This window comes from Melospiza melodia, unplaced genomic scaffold (assembly GCF_035770615.1).
Source record: "Melospiza melodia melodia isolate bMelMel2 unplaced genomic scaffold, bMelMel2.pri scaffold_32, whole genome shotgun sequence".
Classification (NCBI taxonomy): domain Eukaryota; kingdom Metazoa; phylum Chordata; class Aves; order Passeriformes; family Passerellidae; genus Melospiza; species Melospiza melodia.
Window position 1 is genome coordinate 7,916,924 of NW_026948638.1, and position 23,221 is coordinate 7,940,144.

Below are 23,221 nucleotides of genomic sequence, written 5' to 3' on the forward strand. Positions count from 1 at the left end.
AAATTCCATGGTAATTCCTGCATTCCCAAGTACCCCATTCCTGAATCCCCCATTCCCACAGGAATTGCCCTTCCCCTCCCACACTCACCTGTGTGCTCCAGAGCCACCCAACCCCATCTGATGTATTTCCACCCGGGTGTGTCCCAGGTAATGCTTCGTCTGCTCCACCATGATCCCTTTGGATTCCCAGCACCTCTGGCTGATTCAGATGGCACCATCAGACACTGCAAAGCTCCTGGATCGCAGCTGGAAGGAGATGAAATCCCAGCCCTTGTAGCCATACTGGTGAGATCCATGGACGCTCCACTGGACAGGAGGTCACAGCTGGAAACCACTTGCAGCATGTGGAGACCTGGGAACAAGGATAGCACGTATCCATGGAGTTGTGTCCCAGCCTCAGGGAGCCCCTTGGATTCTCATCCCAGCCCCACAGATCCCCCCCCATCCCCAGAGATCCCATCCCAGCCCCTCAGAGCCCTCCATTCTCACAGCTCCCAGCCCAGCCCTGGCTCCCCCCACTCCCCCCACTCTGGTTGTACCGGCCCCGTCTCCAGGGCATTGTCGGCCATGGGCCAGGTCCTGTCCTTGAGCCAGGGCTGGCTATCCCAATATCCCAGCTCTGGCCATCCCAATATCCTGACTCAGGCTATCCCAATATCCCAGCCCTGGCTATCCCAATGTTCCAGTTCTGGCTATCCCAATATCCCAGCTCTGTTTATCACAACATCCTGGGTCTGGCTATCTCAATATCCCGGCTCTGGCTGTCCCAATGTGCCATCTCTGGCCATCAGCCAGAGCCATCAGAGCCATCAGCCCTGGCTATCCCAATGTTCCAGCCCTGGCTATCCCAATATCCCAGCTCAGCTATCCCAATATCCCAGCTCAGCTATCCCAATATCCCAGTTCTGACTATCCCAACATCCCAGCTCTGACTATCCCAATACCCCAGCCCTGGCTATCCCAATATCCCAACTCTGGCTATCCCAATATCCCGGCTCAGGCTGTACCAATATGGCAGCCCTGGCTATCCCAATATCCCAGCTGTGGTCATCCCAGCTCTGGCTATCCTGATATCCCAGTTCTGGCTATCGCGATATTCCAGCTCTGCCTATCCCAACGTCCTGGGTCTGGCTATCTCAATATCCCAGTTCTGGCTATCCCAATCTTCCAGCACTGGCTATCCCAATATCCCAGCCCTGGCTATCCTTATATCCCAGCCTGGTTTATCAATATCCCAGCTCTGGCTATCCCAATATCCCAGCTCTGTCTGTGCCAATATCCCAGCCCTGGCCATCCCAATATCCCAGCTCTGGGTATTCCAATAGCTCAGCTCAGCTCCTCCCACCATCCCTGCTTTCTGTGGCTCCATCCAGCCCTGCTCACTCCCCCAGCGCTCCTAGGCGGTCTCTGAAAGTTCTGAAATTTTCCATTTCAGAACTTTCAAGGAATGAAAAGCTCATTTTGCAGAGAGAATGTTGCTTCTTGATAGTAGCCAGGGCGAAATGTCTAATTCAGAACTATTAGCAATTCTGTTGAATTAGCCCATTTAAATTTAGTTGCAGTGACTTAGAATCCCATTGTTACCAAAGTTTCTGATTTGTCCTTAGCAGCGCTGGTTGTAGAAATAGAGCTGAATAGCATAAAGTGCTGAATAGAAATAAGGTTATAAATTATAGGTAACTTTCTGTCCCTCACACTGCTGTCTGTCCACAGATCACAGAACCAACAGCAGTCTCTCCCCTGGCTCCCTCTGCTCATGGAGAGGAGGCCGAAGAGGAGGCAAATGAGGTGGATGAGCGCCAGCCTCCAGCTGTGCTCACACCACAGCCTGAACATTCTGAGCCAGTAAGTGCCAGCTGTGTGTGCTGCTGTCTTTAGTGCAGGGCAGAGCTGCAAGTTTCTGACCAGCCAGCACTTGCTGTTGCTGGCTGAGGATGCTGAGTGCTGGAGTCCTGCCAGGACCCAGTGTTTGCCCCCAGCCTGTGACAGCTGGACAATGGGCTTTGGTCTGTCATGTTTAGGGACCAGCTTCCTGGCATTTTGATAGGGGCCAGCCTGAAGCAGGAAGGCTCCCTGTTCCCAGAGCAGGGAGCATGTCAAAGACACTGTGCTCAGCCTTGTTGGATACACAGGGGACACTGTGGCATGGAGAGACCTGTCCCCCTGCACAGACTGGCCAAGTAGCTGCAGGCACAAAAAAAAAGTTGATCTGACCACACAAGTTCTTTCTGGTGCTTTGTCTCCACAAACTTCTTGGGTGTGTTTACTTGGGAGTATTTCAGAGACACACTGGGGATGTGGAGTTGCTGCTTGAAGTCAGGGATTTTGGTGCCTTTGTTGCCAGGTTGCTCTTTTGCCTCTTCAGGCAGAGCAGCCAGTAGCAGAGCAGATAGGTGTTTTGAGTCTGCCTGTTTCTTGGTCTTTGATAAGCTGCAAGGAGATGACTGTGTTGTCCATGAAGCTGTGGGGGACCATTCTTGTCAGGCGTGGCAAAAGAAACAAAGGGAGTAGTTCTGAACCCTTCTTCTGAGGCAAAAACCAGACACTGCATGTGTCTGTCGATACCTTCTATTGTGTAGTCTCCTTTGAAAACCACATTTGAAAACTGCATTGGAGCCTAGAGTGGGAGCAAAGCTGCAAGTCCTTGACTGCTGTCCTGTAAAGCTAAAACCAGGGTGTACACCTTGCAATGGTGCCTGCTGTATCTGAAGTGCAATGGGCACCTTTGTGGCTGGGGAGCTGCGTGGGCCCAAAGGACGCAGGGCTGGCGGCCGTGAGCAGCTGAAGATGAGGCAGCGTGGGGCCAGGGGGCCAAGAAGGCCAAGGGCACGGTGGCTGTGCCAGCAGCAGTGGGGCAGCAGGAGCAGGGCAGGGAGCGTGGCCCTGTGCTGGGCAGCGCTGCGGCCACAGCTGGAGTGCTGTGTGCAGCTGCGGGCCCTGGGAAGCAGAAAGTCATGCAGGGGCTGCAGCGTGGGCACAGAGGGACAGGGGACCTGGGCAAGGGGCGCAGCACAAGGCCAGGGAGGAGGGGCTGAGGGAGCTTTAGCCTGGACAATGGGGGCCCATGAGGGACCTTCAGGCAGACTTCCATAGATCCCTGCCTTAGATCCATAGAGCCAATGCTCAGCACAAGGGCTGTTTCCCTGCCAAACATCCCTTCACTTCATCCAAGTGCTTTAGACACTGGAGTAGGTTACACTTTCATATTTTGTTGATTTGTTTGTTTGCTAGAAGGAGAAGCCTTGTGCAATTTCTCCTTCTCCAGGGAGCAAGGGAGCTTTTTTCTCAATCTTTCCTGCCCTTTTATAGCACTGGCAGAAATTCTGCTAGAATTTTAGTGTTCAAGGAGGCAGTTCTGGATAATGCAGTATTTTTGCACAAGAACACATAGTTTGGGGCAGGGATGTTGGTGCAGAATGAGCTGTTCTGGTGCCAGACCAGCCAGTAGGGCTTGCCCATCATTTTCAAGTTAACGGCTCCCGTGTCTTTTTGGTTGCCCAGGCAATCAGTGTGTGTTGTGTTTGGGAACTGAGTAGGAAATCAATGCCCTTGCATTTCAGCTGGTGCTCAGAGACTAGAGGAGCTGGGAGGGGCTGGGCTGCATTTCTGATTCCAGCCACTTCAGCACCATCAGTGTGGTCCAGTCCAAGCGAAGAACTTGCCCGAGCACAGATGCACAAAGAGAGCCGTTCCCAGTGCAATGCTCTGGGTCTGATTGCATTCCATAAGGACCCACACGCTCCAGATTCCCCAAGAGTGTGGGTTACTGAAGAAACAGGAGAGCAAATTCAGGATGGCTGCTGATTGGGGCACTGCTACCGAGTGCTGATGTGTGTAGCGACAGAAAGGACAGGATTGATTCATGGTGACTCCCACGTGGGGAATAATGTGCTTTTGCTCCATGATTTAGAAGGTTAAAGAAATGCTTTCTTAAGATATGTTATATTAAACTAGTACTATATTAAAACTATACTAAAGAGATACTTCACTAAAAAGCTACTGAAGAAAAACTCGTGACTGTCTCCAGGCAGTCTTTTATCTAATTAGCTAATCAATCTAAACAACTATCACTAAAATCCAACTAACAAATCACTTTCAGAAAACAATCACTATAACACATTCTTCATATACTAAAAAACAAGAACAGCCAGTACAGATTAGAATTGTTTTCTCTTCTTCTCTAAGTTTCTCACTACCTTCCCTTAAAAAAAACCTAGGAGAGAGAATTATATCTCTCTCCATTCAAAGAATGTAAATACCACAGTACAGTAAAGAGAGATTATAAAAGTGAGATCTGTCTGTCCATCTATCTATCTTTTTAAATCTTCCTGACTCTGCTCCAAAGCAGTGGAAGATGCAAAGCTCACCTAAAGGCATCCCTTCAGGAGAGACAAACAGGCCATGGCAGAAGCAGAGGGAGGCCCTCACCAGACCCTTGAGAAATGCCACCCCTTCCCGGTCAGCTGCCTGAGAGGCTGCTGGAGCTTCAGTCCCAGTGGCCCCTGATTGTAGGGCCAGGGTCACTTTGGAATCTGTGCCTCCCCTCGGGCAGAGAACGACCCAGGAGAGCAGCAGCACAGTGCTTTGGGAACGTGTGAGCCCAGCAGTCTGTGAGTCTCGGCCCACAAAGGGCGTATGGGAAGTTGAAACCCATCTTCTCTTGCTTTCTGTGCAGGTGCTTCTAGAGAAAGAGCAGGAGCACACTGCCTCATCTGAGATGCCATGCCAGACTCAGGGAGAGCTGTTCCCAGCCCGAGAGCAGGAAGAGCAGCTCAGGCAGCAGGTGGAAGAGCCACAGGAGAATGGCCAGGTAAGCCTGACTGGCCAGGGGACAGAGGGAAGGGCAGGAAGAGGGGCATAAACCAGAGCTCTTGGGACTGAGGAGGCCAGGAGTCCCACAGGCACTGGAAGGACAGAGCCTTGGAATCTGCAGAGATCAGCACCACCACAGGAGGGTTACAGTGGAAACAGAGCTGGGTAGGGAAGCAGAAAGAAGGGGCTGAATAAATGTGATTTTGAGGCTAAAAGAGGGAAAAGCTGAGCTTGATGGCAGCTCTCAGTCACTTGCTCTGCTTTTGTGTGAACAGAACATCAAGGCAGAGCCACAAGCAGAGCTGCCTGAAGCTCAGAGTGCCATCATGGCAGTGAAGAGGAGGAATGAAGACATCCAAGAGGAGAAGAATCTCCCTATGCACAGGAGTAATCAACATAAACAGGTGAATGAAGGAATGGCAGCCACTCCACTCATGAGAGAGAGTCCTTTCCGTTGTTGTTTACAGAAAATTGACGAACAGATGGAGGCACAGCTGCAAGAAACTGAGGCTAGGATAAAAGCAAGGAAGAAGAGGCTAGATGAAAAAATTAAAATCATCAAAGAGAAAATGAATCGCCTCCTTCAGGAGCAAAAGGCTCTAGAAAAGCGAGTGAAATAACAATAGGCACTGCAGTCACCCAAGGGGTGGTTTCTGCCTGCCCTGCCTTTCCAGTGCAGAGCAGCAGCAGGGGGTGGGTGATGCCTCTGAGTGCCATCCTGATGAGGCCTCTGTCAGAGCTGCTCTCAAGGACACTTCCTGCTCTGCTGGATCTCAGCTGATGCTCTAGACAGTGGCATTACTGCTCTGGCCATTTAGCCAACAGTCATCCGAATGAACTCCTGCTGGCTTCTTCCAGGTCACCCTTTTTCTTGAGGTGTTTTTGCAGGTGAACATGGTCACTCACATACATTTGGAATACGAGCCACAAGCTGTCTGTATCCCTTGTGAATGCTCCTGTCCTTTTCTTTCCTTTCTTCCCAGTCGATGGCTCCTGGCTGACGGGGACAAGCTGTAGTCTCTGACTGCTTTGTTCTGTTTGACTTGAGGTGGAAGTGTCGCCATCCTACCTGGCAGCCTGCAGAGAGTTCCAGCAAATGACGGGCAACCAAGAGCCCCGAGGCTGGCATGAGGCCCAGGCACTGAACCATCCAGAGATGCTCCAGGATAAGCTCGACTCGAAGAAGGTGCAGGAAAAGAGAATTTCATGGCAGGAGGTAGAACATTAGAATGAGGAGCTGCAAATGTATCTGCAGACCTAGGAGGGGGAAAGGAGTCTTTGGGAGGAACTGGAGCGGTCGTTGCTGCAGTCATCCTTTAGAACAAGAAACTGGCTATGAACTCGAGTAAAAGCAGCCTTTGGTTTTGACCATTTGGTTTCACAAGTGGACATCCAAAGCAATCCAGTTGAGGAGCTCTGCATGTGACTGACAGCAGCTTCCTAAGGGCTTGCATTTCAAATGGCAATCACTCTTGCATTTCAGGGCAATCTCTGCCACACCTTCCTGACATCAACTCATTTCTTGTCTCAGATCTACACCGACTCTGACACTGAAGCTGCTGGAGAAGCCGCAGTGCCGTCCCAAGGAGCCTTTGCTCCCCAGCTGAAGAAGTGGAGCCTGAGCCCTTGGTTCACCTGCCGTGCTGACCCAGCTGCTGCTCAGCAACAGGAGACGGCGGGTGACTCCCTGGAGCAACAGAGTACGTCTGGTATCTTTCTCATCTGAGGGACAGTGTGTTGTGTGCATGTGTCAGCATAGCTGTACCAAAGGGTTCTGCTCAGTTTAGTGTCACAGAAGTGCTGGCAGTGCTCCGAGGCAGCAAGAGAGAGCTCTGGGTGTTCCTGCTGCCTCTGAGGGCAGCTTAGACTGGCTGGAGTTTGCCTGAGCTTCCCTCTCTGCCGAAGGCAGAAGCAGGGATTATTCCTGGATCAGCAGAAGGCTGTGACTGCTTGAGTCCTAGCCACTGGCAGAAGTCCTGCTGCAATCAGTCTCTAGGAGAACACATCAAGCCCTTTGTGATTCTGCAGCACAACGCAATGAATCTGCTTCTTGCCCTTAATAGCTGCCAGTGCTGTGCTCTCAGATAAGATCTGGTAGGGTTGAGACCAGAGCCCAGTGGATTCTGTGTCTACCATCACCTGTTGGGACAAAAAGGGCACTGATCTGTGCCTCAGTGTGGCTGATCTCAAAGCCCATCCTGTTGTGTCTTGAATGGGGGCAACACCTTGTCCGGGGCTCAGGCTCACTCTGGCTTCTTCCCATCAGTGCCTGTCAGTGCTCATGCTGGGGCTTTGCCAGCCTTGTTGTGGTCTCTGCCCTGCCCCTGAGGGCTGTGGGAATGCAGAGGCTGGAGTCTTCCTTAGCTGGGAGGGTCCCGCTGCTGCCCAGCTGCTGCAGCGCGGAGCTGCCTGAGGCCGCAGCCCCTGCTCTGGGCCGGCTTCTGCCTCGCACGGCCTGGACTCACCAGAGGGTCAGCATCTCCTCTGGGCAGCTCTCTGTGTCACAGGGACGCCTGAGGAGCACTGCTGTCCTCTGTGCCCGTGCCCGCCGTGCCGGGTTGGGAAGATGGGGACTTGTGCGGTGCCGAGAGGGCGAGTGCAATGGGAGCGACTGATCCGCGCTGTCAGGGTGAAGAGAAGCGGCGCGGTTCTTCACGCAGGGCACGGGCAAGGGCGTCTTTGGGCTCAGCCTGCTCATAAAGGGTGAGGGGCCTGATGCTGGAAGCCCCGTGGGGATTGGTTCTAGCATGAGCTGCTCTGGTTTACAAACACAGAGGCATTCTTCTGGCAAACTGCTGCAAGGTGGAAAAGATGGGAACACTTGGCAATATTCTGAACTTGGCATCTGTTCAGAGGAATTGATTCTAGATGTCCAGGTGCATTTAATCTTAGCAAGTAAGAAACCTTTTCTAAATCTCACAGTGTTTATTCCCAAGAAAACAAAGGCACTCTTAGTTCCAGCTCTCCTTAATGTTTCTAGATGACAAACTTACTTGCCTAGGTAGGTATTCTCTTCTGGTCTCAGTCTCCTCTGAATGTATCTCCCTGTGCTTCCCTGTGTGCCTGCTGTCAAGAGGTCTCTCACTTCAAAGGATGCTGGAAATCAGTCTCTGTGCCAGCCACTTGTGCTGGGGGCCTGCTGTTCTTTTCTTGGTGTTCCAGTTCCTGTTCCTATTGTTGTTAGCCAGCTGTCCACCAAGGGAGGGCTCAGAGCCCCAGACAGTGGGGCTGCCTTTTGTATCTCCTAGAAGGTGGGATCTCTGCTTTAAAGTGAACATCTTGCATTTTGTTTCCCTCAGGGAGAATGGTGAAGATGGAAAAGCCTATTCTAAAGTACATTGAACTGGAAAATATTGGCAGTGGGTGAGTCCAAGCAATGTTAATTGTACAAAACTATGCATCAGGTGTTTTTCTGGTGGAATAGGTATCAAGTGTGAAGTCAGACAAGCTGCAAATGTGTTCAGGTACTGGGCTCAGATTGTCAGTGCTGATCAGAATTTCTAAGTGTGCTCTGAAGGCATTGTCAGATATCTCCATGCTTCCAGTGTCCTGCAGGTCTTAGGCATTTCCAGCACTGATCTCACACTGTATGGGCTGGCTTTCACTGCAAGATCTAAATGGCTTCTCCTTTCTCTGCTTCTGTTTTGTTTCTAGGACTTTTGGAGATGTTTGTAAAGTACTCGACACTACCACAGGAGGAGAGGTAAATGTCAACAGCCCCTGCAGACTCTGCTGCACTTGAGGGCTTTCCCCTCTGGTGTGAGCTGTGGCTGGAGCTTTGGGCAGAGCTGTGCTGAAAAGGCACACGAAGCACAGACTGGTGCCAGCCCACAGAACACATTTGGGACTTTGTCCTCCTCAGCTGCCTGAAGGAAGGCACGGAGGGCAGCGGTTCCTTTCAGAGAAGGACGCGCTCACTCGCTCTCCATTGCTAAAACAAAGGTGGTGCCTGCGAGCACCTCACTACTCTTTGGGGCTACAGCTTCAGAGTCCTGAATTCTCATTTCTGGCTGCCAGCAAATCCATCTGAAAGTTACTGGTAGTTCCTTAGCCACCTGCAGTTCTGCACTTGGGAACTGCACATAGGGAGAGATCTGCAAGGCATCCCTGAAAGCCCAAAGCCCTGCCCATAGCCCAGGATGTATCCACAGAGTATTAAGGCATGGATTACTTCTTCTGAATCCCAAACCAAGCAGCAGAGAGTGTGGTCAGAGGTCTGTGGGTGATAACTGAGACACCGCTGTTACCAAGTGGTCAAGGCAAAATGTCAGTGGCCCCACATGTCCTGTAACTGGCTCCCAAGGGAGCAGAGAAATGGGCTGTTGGAATGTCAGTTCCTAATTACTGCAGTGCCTAATCACAAGGCAGTTTGGCACAGCTCAGCTGTGCCATTGCAAAATCACTCGCTCCACGTGCCTTGTGGTTTCGTGCCGCCAACCTCTCAAGTTACTGATTTTCAATGTCATTTTAGGTGGCCATCAAGAAAATACAGCTTCAAGGACTGAAGATGAAGGAACTAAAAGTCAATGAACTCATGGTCATGAAGGTGAACAGGAATCCCAACCTGGTCAACTGTTTAGACAGGTGAGTTGTGCTTTTGTCCTATGAATATTTGTTCACATATTGCAAACATGCAAGGTAAAATCCCACTTTGGTCACTGGCAAAAAATAGAGCTGTAATTATTGGCTAATTATTATTGCTCTTTTCATCTCCAGTGGATGGGAAGAGATTGCATTTTGTTTGCATGAGTCTTTGCTGGCACATGGCATTTGAAAATTGTTCAAAAACCCGGATGAGTCGTGTCTTACTAAATCAATGATCTCTATATTCACAGCCACCACTTTGGTTTGGAGCTTGATTTTTTTCAAGTGTCTTCTTACGTCCAGGTAAACTAACAAGGATTTCCCTTGGATTGTTGCCACTGGTTTCCATTGCTATGCATGCCAGGAAGACTAGGTGCTTTTTCCCAGAAACACCATGCATGACAGGCTTTTTATCTGGGCTGTTACTAAACTGCACATTTTGCTTGCTGCCCATCTGAGACATCTCCTTTTTCACAGCTGCACCTTTCTCCTTGAGACTGCACAGACGGCAAACAATGCACAGCCAAGAGGGGATGTATATTCCTTTATTTTGTCTTTGTCTCAAAGGGATCTGAAAAGAAGAGTCAACCCATCTTTTCCAAACAGCAACCTAGCCATGTACATTCATCTCCATGCCCTTGTTTCCTTCTTTCAGCTACCTTGTGGGTGAGGAACTGTCCCTGGTTATGGAGTACATGGATGGAGGCACTCTGAGCAATGTCATCAGCCAGACCTACCTGTCGGAAGATGAGGTGGCAGCCATCAGTCGGGAGGTCAGCAATCCCATCTGTGTTTCCAAGGGCTTGGGCAGCATTGTCTGGGAAACAGGGGCTCAGAGCTGGAGTGATTTCCTGTGCCAAGCTTTGTTTCTGTGTTGCTGCTATTCTATGGGCAAGTAAAAGCATCTCAAGGGAAAGGCCTGCCAGTGCCCCTGCACTCCCTGTACTCACTGCCAGTACTCTTCTCTCCTGCTGTTGTATTCTCGCTCTGTCTCTTGTATTTGTATTTGCTGTTCTCCACCTTGCCTCTCTAAATGTTTGCCTGGAGTCTGTCTTCACTGCATTCCTTGCCTGTGAAAGCAGAGGTGCTGGTGGCAGGATTTGAAATGATCAGCAAAGAAAAACGACTCATTTCTCACAGTCCTCAGCTGAAAAGGATAGTAGTGCAGCCAAAATGCTCTTTGCTTCTGGAAAGTGACTGGTGTGATACATCCAAGCCTGTGCTGAGGCCAGCAAGAAAATCTTTGTCATGCAGCCTCCCACCCAAAAGTGATCCGCTTCGCACCAAAGGGAGGGACTTTTCCTTTCCAAACCCCTCCTTTGTCCTCTGCAAGGAAAAAGCACGCCCACTGCAGCAGGAGTCGTCCTGGCTGGTTGGCAGGGGACAGCCTACAACAGCAGGTGCTGTTGCTCTTTCAAAAGCTGATGTGCCTTTCCTCAGAAAGGTCCTGCCCTGCAAGTGTTGGAGCAGCAAGCTCTTCCTCTCAGTGGCCATTACTGTTCTGCCCTTACTCCCCATTCCCCTGGAGAGGGAATCTTTCAGGTTCTTTGTTTTCTTTCTTGTGGGATGAAATCACATCACTCATTTTTGCCCTCCTGTTTCTGTTTTCTCTCTCAGTGCCTGCAAGGACTGCAATTTCTTCATTCAAACTACGTCATCCACCAAGATGTGAAGAGCAGAAACATCCTTCTCAGAACTGACGGCTCTGTCAAGCTGGGTCAGTATATTCTTGGTCAGGTGCAGCGTTCCAGGGATGTGGGTGTGGGGCTGCTTGGCATGACTGCCAGCTCCCCAAAAATGGTGCTGGTGGCAGTGCAGGGACCCCTGCTGCGAGCTGAGGGCACAGTTGCAACATGCACAGAGGTATAAGGAACCACAAGCAGTCAAGAGTAGCCCTGCTCTGTGTGTGTCCCTTCCAGACAGAGGGAGCTATAATCTAAAGCTTCAGGGGAATAAAGTCCACTGCTGTGAGCAGCGTTAAGAAACCTGGGTTTTTTTGGAGGTGGCCAGTTCCATACTCCCTTGGCTAAAGCCCCAAGGAAATCGAGCGTGGACAGTTCTCCAGGAGATTCAACAGCACATTCTTAGTCCGAGAGTGGGGAATTCTTTTGCTTGGTTTCCTAATTGGAGCTGGCTTTCATGGTTTGCTGTTTTCTCCACAGCTGACTTTGGCCTCTTTGCTCAGCTCAGCCCTGAGCAGGACAGACGGAGCTCCGTGGCCGGCGCTGCTGGGTGGCTGGCGCCTGAAGTGGTGACAGGTCAACCATGTGGCCCCAAAGTGGACATATGGTCTTTGGGAATTGTGGGCATCGAAATGGTGGAAGGAGAAGTTCCTTCCTGGAATGCAACTCCTGTCTTGGTAAGGTGCAAATACTCACCGATACCACTGTCTTTCTCACCTGTCCCGTGTTCTGTGTGCCATTGGACAAAATCCCATTGCCATCTGCTGGCACCACTTCCACCAAGGTCCCCTTCTAAAAATGCCCCTGCAACACATCAGCACCTGCTGTAGCTTTGGTTGTATCAGAAAGGGAAGTGGCAGTTCAGAAACCTAACCAGTTCAGAAACCTGCCATTTTGGCCTCCAGCCATGCCTGGCATTTCTCACTTGTTTTTTGAACAATGTTGGAACTCTGTTTCTGAAGGACAAGAATTTTTCAGTGGACAGGGTAGACATGTGATAAACATCCTGAGCAATGGAGGTTAGACCTTCCCAGTTTCAATTTTATAGAAAACATAAGAAAAAAAGGAAAAAGAAAAGTAAAAAAAAAGGAAAAGATAAAAAACCTACTACCAAAGCAATGCCCAAGCAGTTCTGCTTGCTTTTTCGTTTTTTAAACACAGCTCTTCTCTTCCATTCTGTAGCATCTTTTCCAAATCCTGTGGATCTTCAAAACTTTCAGGATTTCAAGTCATCTGTACATTGTTCAGTCATGTGTGTGGGTGGCCTGGATAAGTTTAGGATGTGTTTTTCTCCCACTGCAGTTAGAATTGTTTGCCAAACCCTTGGCTGTTTCTGGGTACTTTAACAAGTTGATGAGCTTGCAGGCAGGTGCCTGGGCTGGGATCCAACATGGGCAGTTGACACCGGTGCTGTGTTTCTTTACCACAGGAGCAGGGCCATCCCTGGCCTGCACTGTTATAATGACAGGGAGGGCTCCAGCTCCCCACCATGGCCAGTGGCTGAGCTCAGCTGAGAGTCAGGATAAAACCCTCTTTGTCCCCTCTGGTGATGTGGGAAAAGGACAGAAAGCCGCATAAATTATTTGTACACAAGGGGAGTGCATTGCCATTTCCGGCTTTGAAATTTTCCTTTGGGTTAAGGAGGATAATAGCAAAGTCTCTTTGGTCACCATCTATTTCAGTGCCACGAGCACAGAGTTATCATGACAGTGGTGGGCATTTTTATGGAGACTCCAAGGCCTCTTGCCATTGTTATTTTTGTCTATTTGAGATGGATTCTGCAAGTTGAGGTTTGAATAGTTCCAAGTTGGTGTCTTATGTTTCTAAATACCATCTTGAAAAAGCAGAATGAGCTCTCTCTCTTGTAGGCCTCTCAAATTGCAGCCCATTGCATTTAGCTGCAAAATCCTAAGTCATGCTAACAGGATGCCTGAAATGGACATTGGTAGAGAGTAAAAAAACTTGCCTGATACAGATGCTATCAACTATTTTTAGTTCCTGACAGTCCAGTATTTCCCTTACCCAAGGACTGTTCATATTTCTTTCTCTTTTTCTTGCAGCTCTCAGTTCTGTGATAACTGAGAAACAAAAATACAAAGTAAGCGTATGCAGAGTAGATGATGGACTTTATGAGAATTAGGGGGCAATTTGACCATACGCTGATCTGTATGATTGCCTTCTTCTGTGAGATTGTAGTGGTGTTGTAATATATGTTGGGAAATAACTAATGCTATGAAAGCATGTATTTCATAAAGATTGCAAAATCCAACCAAGTCTCTGATCACAAGCAACCTGAGAGGCAGGAGTCTATTCAAATTCCAAAATTCCTGAAGGTGGTCAGATAACGATCAGAACTTTAGCCCAAGAATAGACACACCCAGCGCAATGATCACCATTATCCCGAGTCATCGGAAGACCCCTAAGAGCGATCATTGCCCTATTGATAACATCGATCAAGATAGCCAAAGTCACCAGAAAGATATCTGTGAATACGTGACTTCCCTGAATCTGATCAGCGCTGGCTATCAACAAGGAAATGGCGATTGTCCAGCTCTGCACACTGAAAGAACCAACTATGAATATGCAGTTACAAAAGAAACTGGGACTTCTTTGCTCAGGCATAATAAACTATATGAAGCATCCCTACAAGAAGCAGCTCTCGTGAATGGTGGAGGCTCCGATGCAATAGAGGTGGGATCCAGGTTCACCCAGCACTGAACCCGGGCTCGACACTGTCTCTTTGGCTGTGGTGGTTTTGAAGACCATATTTTAGTCGTGGAAAAAGATAAAGAAATCTTTTCGCATTTTTTATAATTTGGCTTTCGACTGATCATTCATAACACTCCCATATAGATGATTCCACATTTGGTGTTTTGCTGCATAAATCAAGAGCACAATCAGTTCATGATAAGCACCAGTACAAGCTGGACTTCCCAGAGTAGCCAACTGAAAGAATCTGAAAAGAAGAAATGCAGGAAATGACTTGGTAAACCTTGCCTGAAAGATGAGTGACTTTTTTTTTCAGTAATCTATAACCCATTCCCTCGACTTTTGGCTTTCTTAACAAGGCCATCTGCATCCCAGATTCCCGATGAAGTGAGAAGCCTGGGCTTGTGCAAGTGCCTGAAAGATGCCCTGTTCCTCTGCAGGGACATTCAGGCTGGATGAGGAGGTGAAGCCCACTCTGGGGCAGCCTTCTCCAAGCTGGAATTTGTGCCGTGCTGGGAGAGAAGGAGGAGGGGGAAAAGGCTGGCGCTGTGTGGCAGGAGCAGGAGTTTTGGCCGCAGGACATTCCGTCTGCGCCGCTGCCCCGCAATGGGCAGCCGTGCCCGGGGCTCTGGGCCTGGCCCCGTGTGTGCTGAGCTGCCTAGGCTGGGCTCAGGTTCCCGCTGGGACTGGGCAGAGCCTGGGCTCAAACTGGGGGCAGCAGCAGTGCAAAACACCTCTGGGTATCTGCATTTCCTGCTGCTGGGAAGGAGCAATGAAGTGAGTCGAGAAGTTCTTGTTTCTTTTTCTCCTGGTGGATTTTTCAATTTAATTCCACACTGCGGAGGCAATTTCTGTGATGGCCTCTGTCAGTTTATTCTATTTCAACAGTGCCAGCAACAGGGCTCTGTTGGAGCGCTGCAAATGTGGCCTGTGTGGCTTTAATTCCCCTCACTTTAGTGCTCAGGGGCTGGTGGACGTTCCAGTATCTGCTGATCTTTATGTCCGAGACAAAAATACTGACTTCACTGTCATGAAAGCACTGTGGGTAGCACCAACTGAAAGAGGCACTTGCAGTTTTATGGATAAAATTCAGGTGGCAAGCAGAAGAGGGCCAAGAGCAGCTGTGATCTCCAATTGCCAAGGCAAAGGCACCAGCAGCCTGCTGTTGTCACCTCAGGGTGAGTAAAACAGTGCTGTAAACAGCGCTGGAACCCGATCCTTTCTTCCTCTGAGGGCTGGCTCAGGGCAGCACAGGCAGGCCCTGAGCAGTCAGGGCTGTGTGTGGGTGCTGGTTGCTCTGCCCCAGAGTTCAGCTGGGAAAAGCCCTTGGGAGCCGAGGCAGGAGCAGGCGGGAAGGGGCCGGCGCTGCTGCTGCTCCTGGCCGGGAGCCCCGGCTGGGCTGGGCCGGCACCCCCTGCGCTGCAGCTGCTGCTGCTGCTGCCAGAGCCGGGCGGGACTCGGGGACAGGGAACGGACACGGGGGGACAGCAAAGGCCTGGAGGCTGCAGGGAGGGTGGCACTGGGGCCGGGGCCAGCACAGAGCTTCAGCCTACAGTTAACCCCGAGGGAAACGCTGGGGAAAGGCTCCATTTCAGCCTTTCTGCACTCGCGGCTGTGAAGGGACTGAAATGAAAGGAGAACAAGCAGGACTTGACCCCTTCTCCTTTTGGAGGAGCCCTGCACCTGGGGCTGTGAGGGGCCATGAGGGGCTCTGAGGGGCCATCAGTCATGAGGCACCATAAAGGGCCTTGAGAGGCCATGAGGGGCCATGGGGAACTCTGAGAGGCCATAGGGGTCTGTGAGGGGCTGTGGGAGCCCAGGCACCTCATGCAACCAAGGGTCCATCATGTCCCAGCAGGGCCTTGTGCAACCAAAGGGACCATGGTGACACTATGGAGCCTCATGGTATCACAGGTCCATTGTTACACAGCAGCCACAGCAGGACTGCAGAACCAAGGAGGTCATTGTGACACTGCACAACTGTGCAAACCTGTGAGCCTACCAGGGAAAAGGCAGTAGCAATGCCCTGGAAAGACACACCACAGGCTCTGGGCACTCCTCACAGCTCAAGGTGAGAAAAAAGGCTTCCCCATGGTGCTCTGCAGCACTGTGTTAATTTGTCCCAGTTCTGTCCTCTCCATTGGCCTTCTCTACCCCTTTTACACTTACATGTTCATGTTCTGGCGAATTCTCCCTTCCCATTGGTGTGTAACCCTGTCCATGTACCCTGGCATTCCCTACTGGTCCCTTCCCACTGTACCACCCCTGCGCCCTCAGACCATTGGATACCTGGTGCCCTCCATTGCACCCTCTTTCCCTTCATTTATGCCGTGGACAATCCTTTCTCTTTGGCCTCTGGACACTTACAGCGTTTCTCTTTCTTTCTCTGTATGTGTGTGTGTGTGTGTGTGTGTGTGTATCTGTGTGTCTGTGTGTGTGTCTGTGTGCTGGTGCTCTTCGTGGTTCCTACGCATTGGCACAAGACACTCTCGGGGAAGGTTTTGTCCAGACCACCTAAGACTGCAGCAATAACTCATTTTTTTCATTGACTCTGTGGTGTAAATAAACCATTCTGTCTAATCATGATCAGAAAAAAATCAGAACTGTATTTATATAAATTTATCTGCTATTCTATGATTAATCCTGTGGGACAAATAGCGATAAAGACCAATTCCAATGTCCAATCTTTTACACCTTTGAGAAAGACTGGGGCTGGGATTGGATCCAGCCATTCCCAGTCTCCTCCCTTAGAAGGAATTTTAGAAGTCTAGGGGCCCTGCACAAGTTTGAGGATCCATGGTGGCTGTTTCGTGTAATATCTGCACGAAATATCTACAAGTGTGGGGAGTGTGGGAAGGGCTTCAGCTACAGATCCAACCTTGTGACCCACCAACGCATCCACACTGGGGAGAAACCCTACGAGTGTCCCCAGTGTCAGAAGAGGTTTCAGAGCAGCTCTAGTCTCCTCCAGCACCAGCGGATTCACACTGAGGAGAGGCCCTTCCTCTGCCCTGAGTGCGGGAAGGGCTTCAAGCACAACTCCGACCTCATCAAGCACCGGCGCATCCACACTGGGGAGAGGCCCTACCAGTGCGCCACATGTGGGAAGAGCTTCAACACCAGCTCTCACTTGACCAGTCACCAACGGAGCCACCAGTAAGGGATCCCTGCAAATGCCACAAATGCAGGAACAGCTTCATCCACCACTCCAGCTTCATCCCCCATGGGAGAACCCACATTGGGAAGAACCCTGGTGATCCATGTTCCCCATGATCCATGCTGGGAAGACACCAGTCCCTTTCCCTGCCCCTACCAGTGTCATGATGTGGCAGTGAAAAACATGAGGGTCTTATCATGGCTGTGTCATTACATTCACTCCCACCTCAGAGAATTTCCAGGTGCAGAAAAGGGAAACTCTCTCTCTCTCTCTCTCTCTCCCTGAGAAGAAGGGTGTCCTTTCCAGACAGGGGAAATTGTGGCCAGGAAGACCCAGTGAGTTGTGTTTTCCCAGTAAACTGTTTCATTTATCCCTTCTGTTATCAATAATGTTTCAGTTCTGTTTGTCCCTTATCTTGTTCCTGTTCCTAATAAATTGTTCTTATCCCAGCCCAGGATCTTTGCCTTTGTGCTTTCCATGGGAGGCGGGAGGGCAGTGAGGGCAGCGCGGTTTTAGTGGGGGCAGGAAATTGGGGAATCCCATTCCTGAACCCCCGCCCGTGGAAAACAAGCATCCCAGCCGGTCCCAGCCCTGGTGGCCATGGCAGCAGCCTTGGGAACGGGTCCCTGGCTGGGGCTGTGGGAACCTCTTCCCTCTGGTGCCTAGGGACTGGAGTGGAGGGAACGGCTGCAGCTGAGTCGGAGCAGGCTCCGGTTGGATGTCAGGAAAAGGTTTTTGCCCAGAGGCTGCTGGGGCCCTGCCCAGGCTCCCCAGGGAAGGGTCCCAGCTCCAGGGCTCTCTGAGCTGCAGCAGCGTTTGGACAGCGCTGCCAGGCCCAGGCTAGCATTGTTGGGGTGTCCTGTGCAGGGCCAGCAGTTGGACTGGAGGATCCTGATGGGTCCCTCCCAGCTCAGCCAATTCTGTGATTCTGGGATCCCATGAGCCTGGGGATGGGGCTGCCAATGGTTGCCATGGCAACGGGCTGTGTCTGCAGGCCTGAGCTGGTGTCCATGGCAACCACCCCTGGCACGGGGTCTCCATGGAGCTGCCAAGGGACTGACCATAGCAACAGGGGGGCTGGTGATGGTTGCCTGCTTAGGATCAGATTTGTCACAGGCCCTCAGAGGGATTCCATGGGGACCTTCCAAGAGTCTCCAGGCTGTTCTAGAGCTGGAATGTCACAGGCACAGACAGGGGCTCCATGGAGACCTCCCAGGGCTTTCTGGGGATGGTAAAGAGCCCTGTCGTCAGAGGCAGTCTCAGCCATTCCATGGTGACATCCCAGGGGACCTTGTGCTGCAAAGGCACCGAACTGTCACAGGCACTCACGGGGGCTCCACGGTGACATCCCAGGAGTCCCCAGGCTGCCAAAGACCCAGGATGTCTCAGACATTAACAGGGTTCCTGTCATGGGCAGATATATTTATATAAATATGTATTACCTATTATGGTAATAATTGGCCACAATTGCCTTAATCAGAAATATTTATGCCAGGATGGCATTGGTTGGACTTGATGATCCCAAAGGTCTTTTCCAGTCTATTTGATTCTGTCAGTCTGTGATAATTGGGACACTCTGGGGCCATTGTGACACTGCAAGGCCTCATGGAACTAAGAGGACCATGGTGACACCATGCAGCCCCACAGAACCAGGGGTCCACTGTTGTGCTCTGGGGCCAAATGGAACCAGGCAGTGCACCGTGACACTCTGGGTCCTTGTGGAACCACAGAGGCCATTGTGATACTGCAGGGCCTTGTGTAACCAAGGGGTTTCACCATTTTGACACTAGAACACCAAGGAGACCATTGGGAGACTCCAGGGCCCAGTGGAACCAAGGGGCCATTCTGACACTGCGGGGCCTCATGGAACCAAGGGGACATTGTGACAGTGCAGGATCCTGTGTCACCAAGGGGTCACTGTGACACGAGGGCCCTCAGGGGATCTGGAAGAACGTTGTGACACTGTGTGGCCTCGTGGAAACAAGGAGTCCATTGTGACACTGAGGGGACTTGTGGAACTACAGAGACCATGGTGACAGTGTGGGACCTCATGTACCCATGGGGCCATTGTGACACTCTGGGGCCTCATGGAACCAAGGGGCCACTGTGAAAGTGCAGCACAAACAAGAACATGTGAAGCCCCATGGAACCAAGGAGACCATTGTCACATTTTGGGGCCCCACGGAACCAAGGAGACCATTGTTGCTCTGCATGGTCTCATGGACCAAAGGAGAACAGTGTGACAGTCCAGGGCCTTGTGTAACCAAGAGGCCATTGTGACACTGAGGGGCCCCCTGGAACCTAGGACATCTTTGCAGATGACACCAAGGTGGATGTGAGTGTTGATCTGTGGGAGCATAGAAGGGCTTTGCAGAGAGACCTGGACAGGCTGGATTGAGGGGCTGAATCCAGCAATTTCAGGTTTAAAAAATCCAAGTACCCGGCCCTGCAATTTGGCCCCAGTGTTATAGGCTGGGGATGGAGTGGCTGAACAGCAGCCAGGCAGAAAGGGACCTGCAGGGACTGATGAACAGCAGGCTGGACATGAGCCATCAGTGTGACCAGGTGGCCAAGAAGGCCAGTGGCTCCTGGCCTGGCTCAGGAATGGTGTGGCCAGCAGGATCAGGGCTGATGTGCCAGAACTGATCTGCCCCCAGCTCTGCACACAGACATTGCTGCTGCAGCTCCAGAGAAGGCAACAAAAGGGCATCTCTGCAGAAAACTTTGCTGGGACATCCTTTACTTCCTTTAAATACACCAAGAGAGCAGTTCCCCATTGACACAGTCTGTGGCCACAGGGAACATGGAGAGAAACAAAATGAGAAATAGCACAAGCAATGATGTTTCTTTGTGGACAGAATGGAAAAACTAAAACAAAGGAAAGAAATCTCCAAAATGAAACCAACAAGAAGTATCAAAAACTAGTTTTATTACAAGTGATTTGCAGAAATTGACCAGCAGTTTAATGTTCCTGAAAGCACCCAGTCATCAGTCTCCACACTGCAGCCTTGAGCTCCTGGTTCCTCAGGCTGTAGATGAGGGGGTTCAGGGCTGGAGGCACCACTGAGTACAGAACTGACACAGCCAGATCCAGGGATGGGGAGGAGAGGGAGGGAGGCTTCAGGTGAGCAAACATGACAGTGCTGATGAACAGGGAGACGACAGCCAGGTGAGGGAGGCAGGTGGAAAAGGCTTTGTGCCGTCCCTGCTCAGAGGGCATCCTCAGCACGACCCTGAAGATCTGCACATAGGAGAAAACAATGAACATAAAACAACCAAATAGCAAGCAGGCACTAACTGCAATTAGCCCCAGTTCCCTGAGTGAGGAATTTGAGCAGGAGAGCTTGAGGATCTGTGTGATTTCACAGAAGAACTGGCCCAGGACATTGCCATGGCACAGGGGCAAGGAAAATGTATTGGCTGTGTGCAGCAGCGAATAGAGAAAGGCACTGGCCCAGGCAGCTGCTGCCATGTGGGCACAAGCTCTGCTGCCCAGGAGGGTCCCGTAGTGCAGGGGTTTGCAGATGGACACATAGCGGTCATAGCACATGATGATCAGAAGAGAAAGTCCTGTTCCAAGGAAGAAGTAAATCAGAAATAACTGTGCAGCACATCCTTTGTAGGAGATGTCCCTGGTGTCCCAAAGAGAATTGTGCATGGCTTTGGGGACAGTGGAGCCCAGGTCGCTGAGGGCCAGGTTGAGCAGGAAGAAAAACATGGGCGTGTGCAGGTGGTAGCTGCAGGCTACGGCGCTGATGATGAGGCCATTGACCAGGAGGGCAGCCAGGGAGATGCCCAGCAAGAGGCAGAAGTGCAGGAGCTGCAGCTGCCGCGTGTTTGCCAGTGCTAGCAGGAGGAAGTGGCTGATGGAGCTGCTGTTGGAAATTTGAGCTGTCTTGGCATGGGGATCTGTAAGAAAAGTAATCATGTAATAGTTGGGTTTGGAGAGGACTTGAAATATCCCAGCACATCTTGGGGGCACTTTCCCCCAACTGCCTGCCCAGGGCTCTGCTGCCTGGAGCAGTCCCTGCCAGCAGCTGCTTCCCTGTGCCAAGGGCTGGGCCCTGCCAGTGCTGCCAGAGCCCAGCCCAGCCCTGGGGGCTCAGCTCTGCCCTGAAGACCCCTCCCAGCTCTGGCACTGCCCAGGGGATGCTCTGGCTCTGCAGGCTCTGATAGGAATGTCAGAGCAACCCTGAGGAGGCTGGAAAAGAGACACTGATGCTGCCTCAAAGGGGCCCTGTGCAGATATCTGTCACTGCCTGCTTTATTCAGATCTGAGACAAAATGTTTTTATTGTTCCATTCTGAACTGAGAGATGAAAATCTATAGGCTCCATCCAGGCAACCCTGAGCAGTATATTAAAAAAGCAGGATTTTCGCTTTTATGCAGCCCCTGCCTTGCTATGCTCCCTGTATAATCTACTTGCAAATGTGCTGCAGTTAAATGCCATGCTAAGAGCAGCCCTGAACAATGCAGCATCCTCCCCACACAAGCAGAACACTTCCAAGCCTTACCAGCTGTCACCTCCCACCCAGATCTTATCCCCCAGCACTGGGAGCAGCTGCCAGGGCTGACTGAGAGCTGTCCCTGGCAGGCAGCAGAGTCCCTGCCCCAGCACAGCACCCTGGGCTGCAGGACCCTGCTCTGCAGGACAGCCCTGGGCACCCCTGGCTGCTCTGCACAAGAGACAATCAGAGAAGGTACTCACAGGGTCTGTAGGCATTGGGATGTTCCAGCTTGAGGAGATCATTCCAGGAGCTGCAGCTGCATTGTCCTGCAGCCAGAGGTTCCTGTGCCAAGGGCTGGCAATGATTCTGCCCCAGGCACTTCTCAGCCCCTTCCCAGCCCTGACTGATTGAAACTCTCTGTGCCTCTGAGCTGTGCCTGGGGTGGCTGCAGGCAGTGCCCCAGCCCTGCTGGGCTGGCAGAAGCGCTGCTCATCAAGGGAAATGTGCTTTTGAAGCTCTTCTTGCTTACCAGGAACTGTCTCTGTGCCAGGAGCCCAGCCCAGCTTAGCAGCACAGACACAGCACCAGGACTTTAATGAGCCTCTGGGGCTTTGTGCTGAGGCCCTGAACATCAGTCCCTGAGAGGGAGCTGAAGAAACCTCTCCAGAACTCCAAGTCAGAATCCAATTCCAAGGTTTCTTGGACTTTTAATGGGTCCCACTGAGGAACACAACAGAGAAAGTGTCCCCAGGCCCCAGGCAGAGCAGAGAACTGGAGGCAGTGATGACAGGTGGGGACAAAGAGAAGCCAAGTCTTGGTGCCCTGGGGCACAGCAGGGTCTGTGCCACCAAGGGCTGGGAGGATACACCTTTTGCTGAGGCCCTGGGGCCTCCTGGAACAGCCCCAGCCAGGCTAGGCACTGTAAGCCCTTTGTCCTGCCCTCAGCATCCCCCACTAGCCCACATCCCAGTGGCCTCAAGGATCTGCTGGAAGGAGTCGCTGGGGAGCCTTGCTCAGGAATGGCCCTGGGGGCTCCTGAATGCTCCCCGGGACTGCAGGTTTTTCAAAGGACTTTGGGTTTGGCTTTTGCCTTGGAGTCTCTGAGAGCTTTGTGCAATCATGGCCTCCAATTATCTGCTGTAATTAGTCCTGGAGAGGCTTTGTCAGTAACAACACTCAGTGGGGCTCATTAATGCTTCAAGGTACTTCAGTTATTTTAAGGCACTTGGTGATGCCCTTTGGATACAGACTCTGTGAGAGGTTTGTGCAATCATGGCCCCAATTATCTATTTTAATGAGTCCCTTGAGAGCTTTGTACTGACATTCAGTGGGGCTCATTAATGCTTTGAGGTACTCAAGGTTTTAAGGTACTTTGGATTTTTCTTTCTCCACTCTCCATCTCTGAGAGGTTTTTGTGCCATCCTGGCCTCCAATTCTCTCCTGCAAGGAGTCCATGAGGAGCCTGTTTTGGAGAGGGACCTCAGTGGGACCCATTCATGCTTTTAGAAACTTTGGGTCTTTCCTCTGACTTTGACTCCTGGAAAGGTTTGTGCAATCACCTCTCAGGCCCTGAGGTTCAAGGGCTCAGCTTCAAATGCACTCAGCTCATTAGGATCAGGCAAGTCTTGACAAACCATGGCTCTGCCTTGATTTCCCTCTGGTCTGGAGCAGTTCATCAGGAAGATTTCCTTTTACAGTTACGGAGAAATATTTCAATGAGCTTCTAAGAAATATGTAATCCTATTTTAAAGACTGTATTTTATTACTTTTCTCTTTTGAGAAGAGGTGATTGCAGCATTCCATTCCTGATATTGCTGTAGTGCTTCTCC

The 23,221-nt window shown here is 51.1% G+C and overlaps 1 protein-coding gene across 1 annotated transcript; it reads right to left on the minus strand.

Annotated features, from left to right (window-relative positions):
• Positions 1-204: 204 nt before the first annotated feature.
• LOC134434127 (olfactory receptor 14J1-like) lies at positions 205-20,458 on the minus strand (the record flags this gene model as incomplete). Its single annotated transcript, XM_063182817.1, has 2 exons — positions 205-306; positions 19,997-20,458. Coding segments are annotated over 2 exons (564 nt in total), but the record flags the coding sequence as incomplete, so codon positions are not given.
• Positions 20,459-23,221: the final 2,763 nt, after the last annotated feature.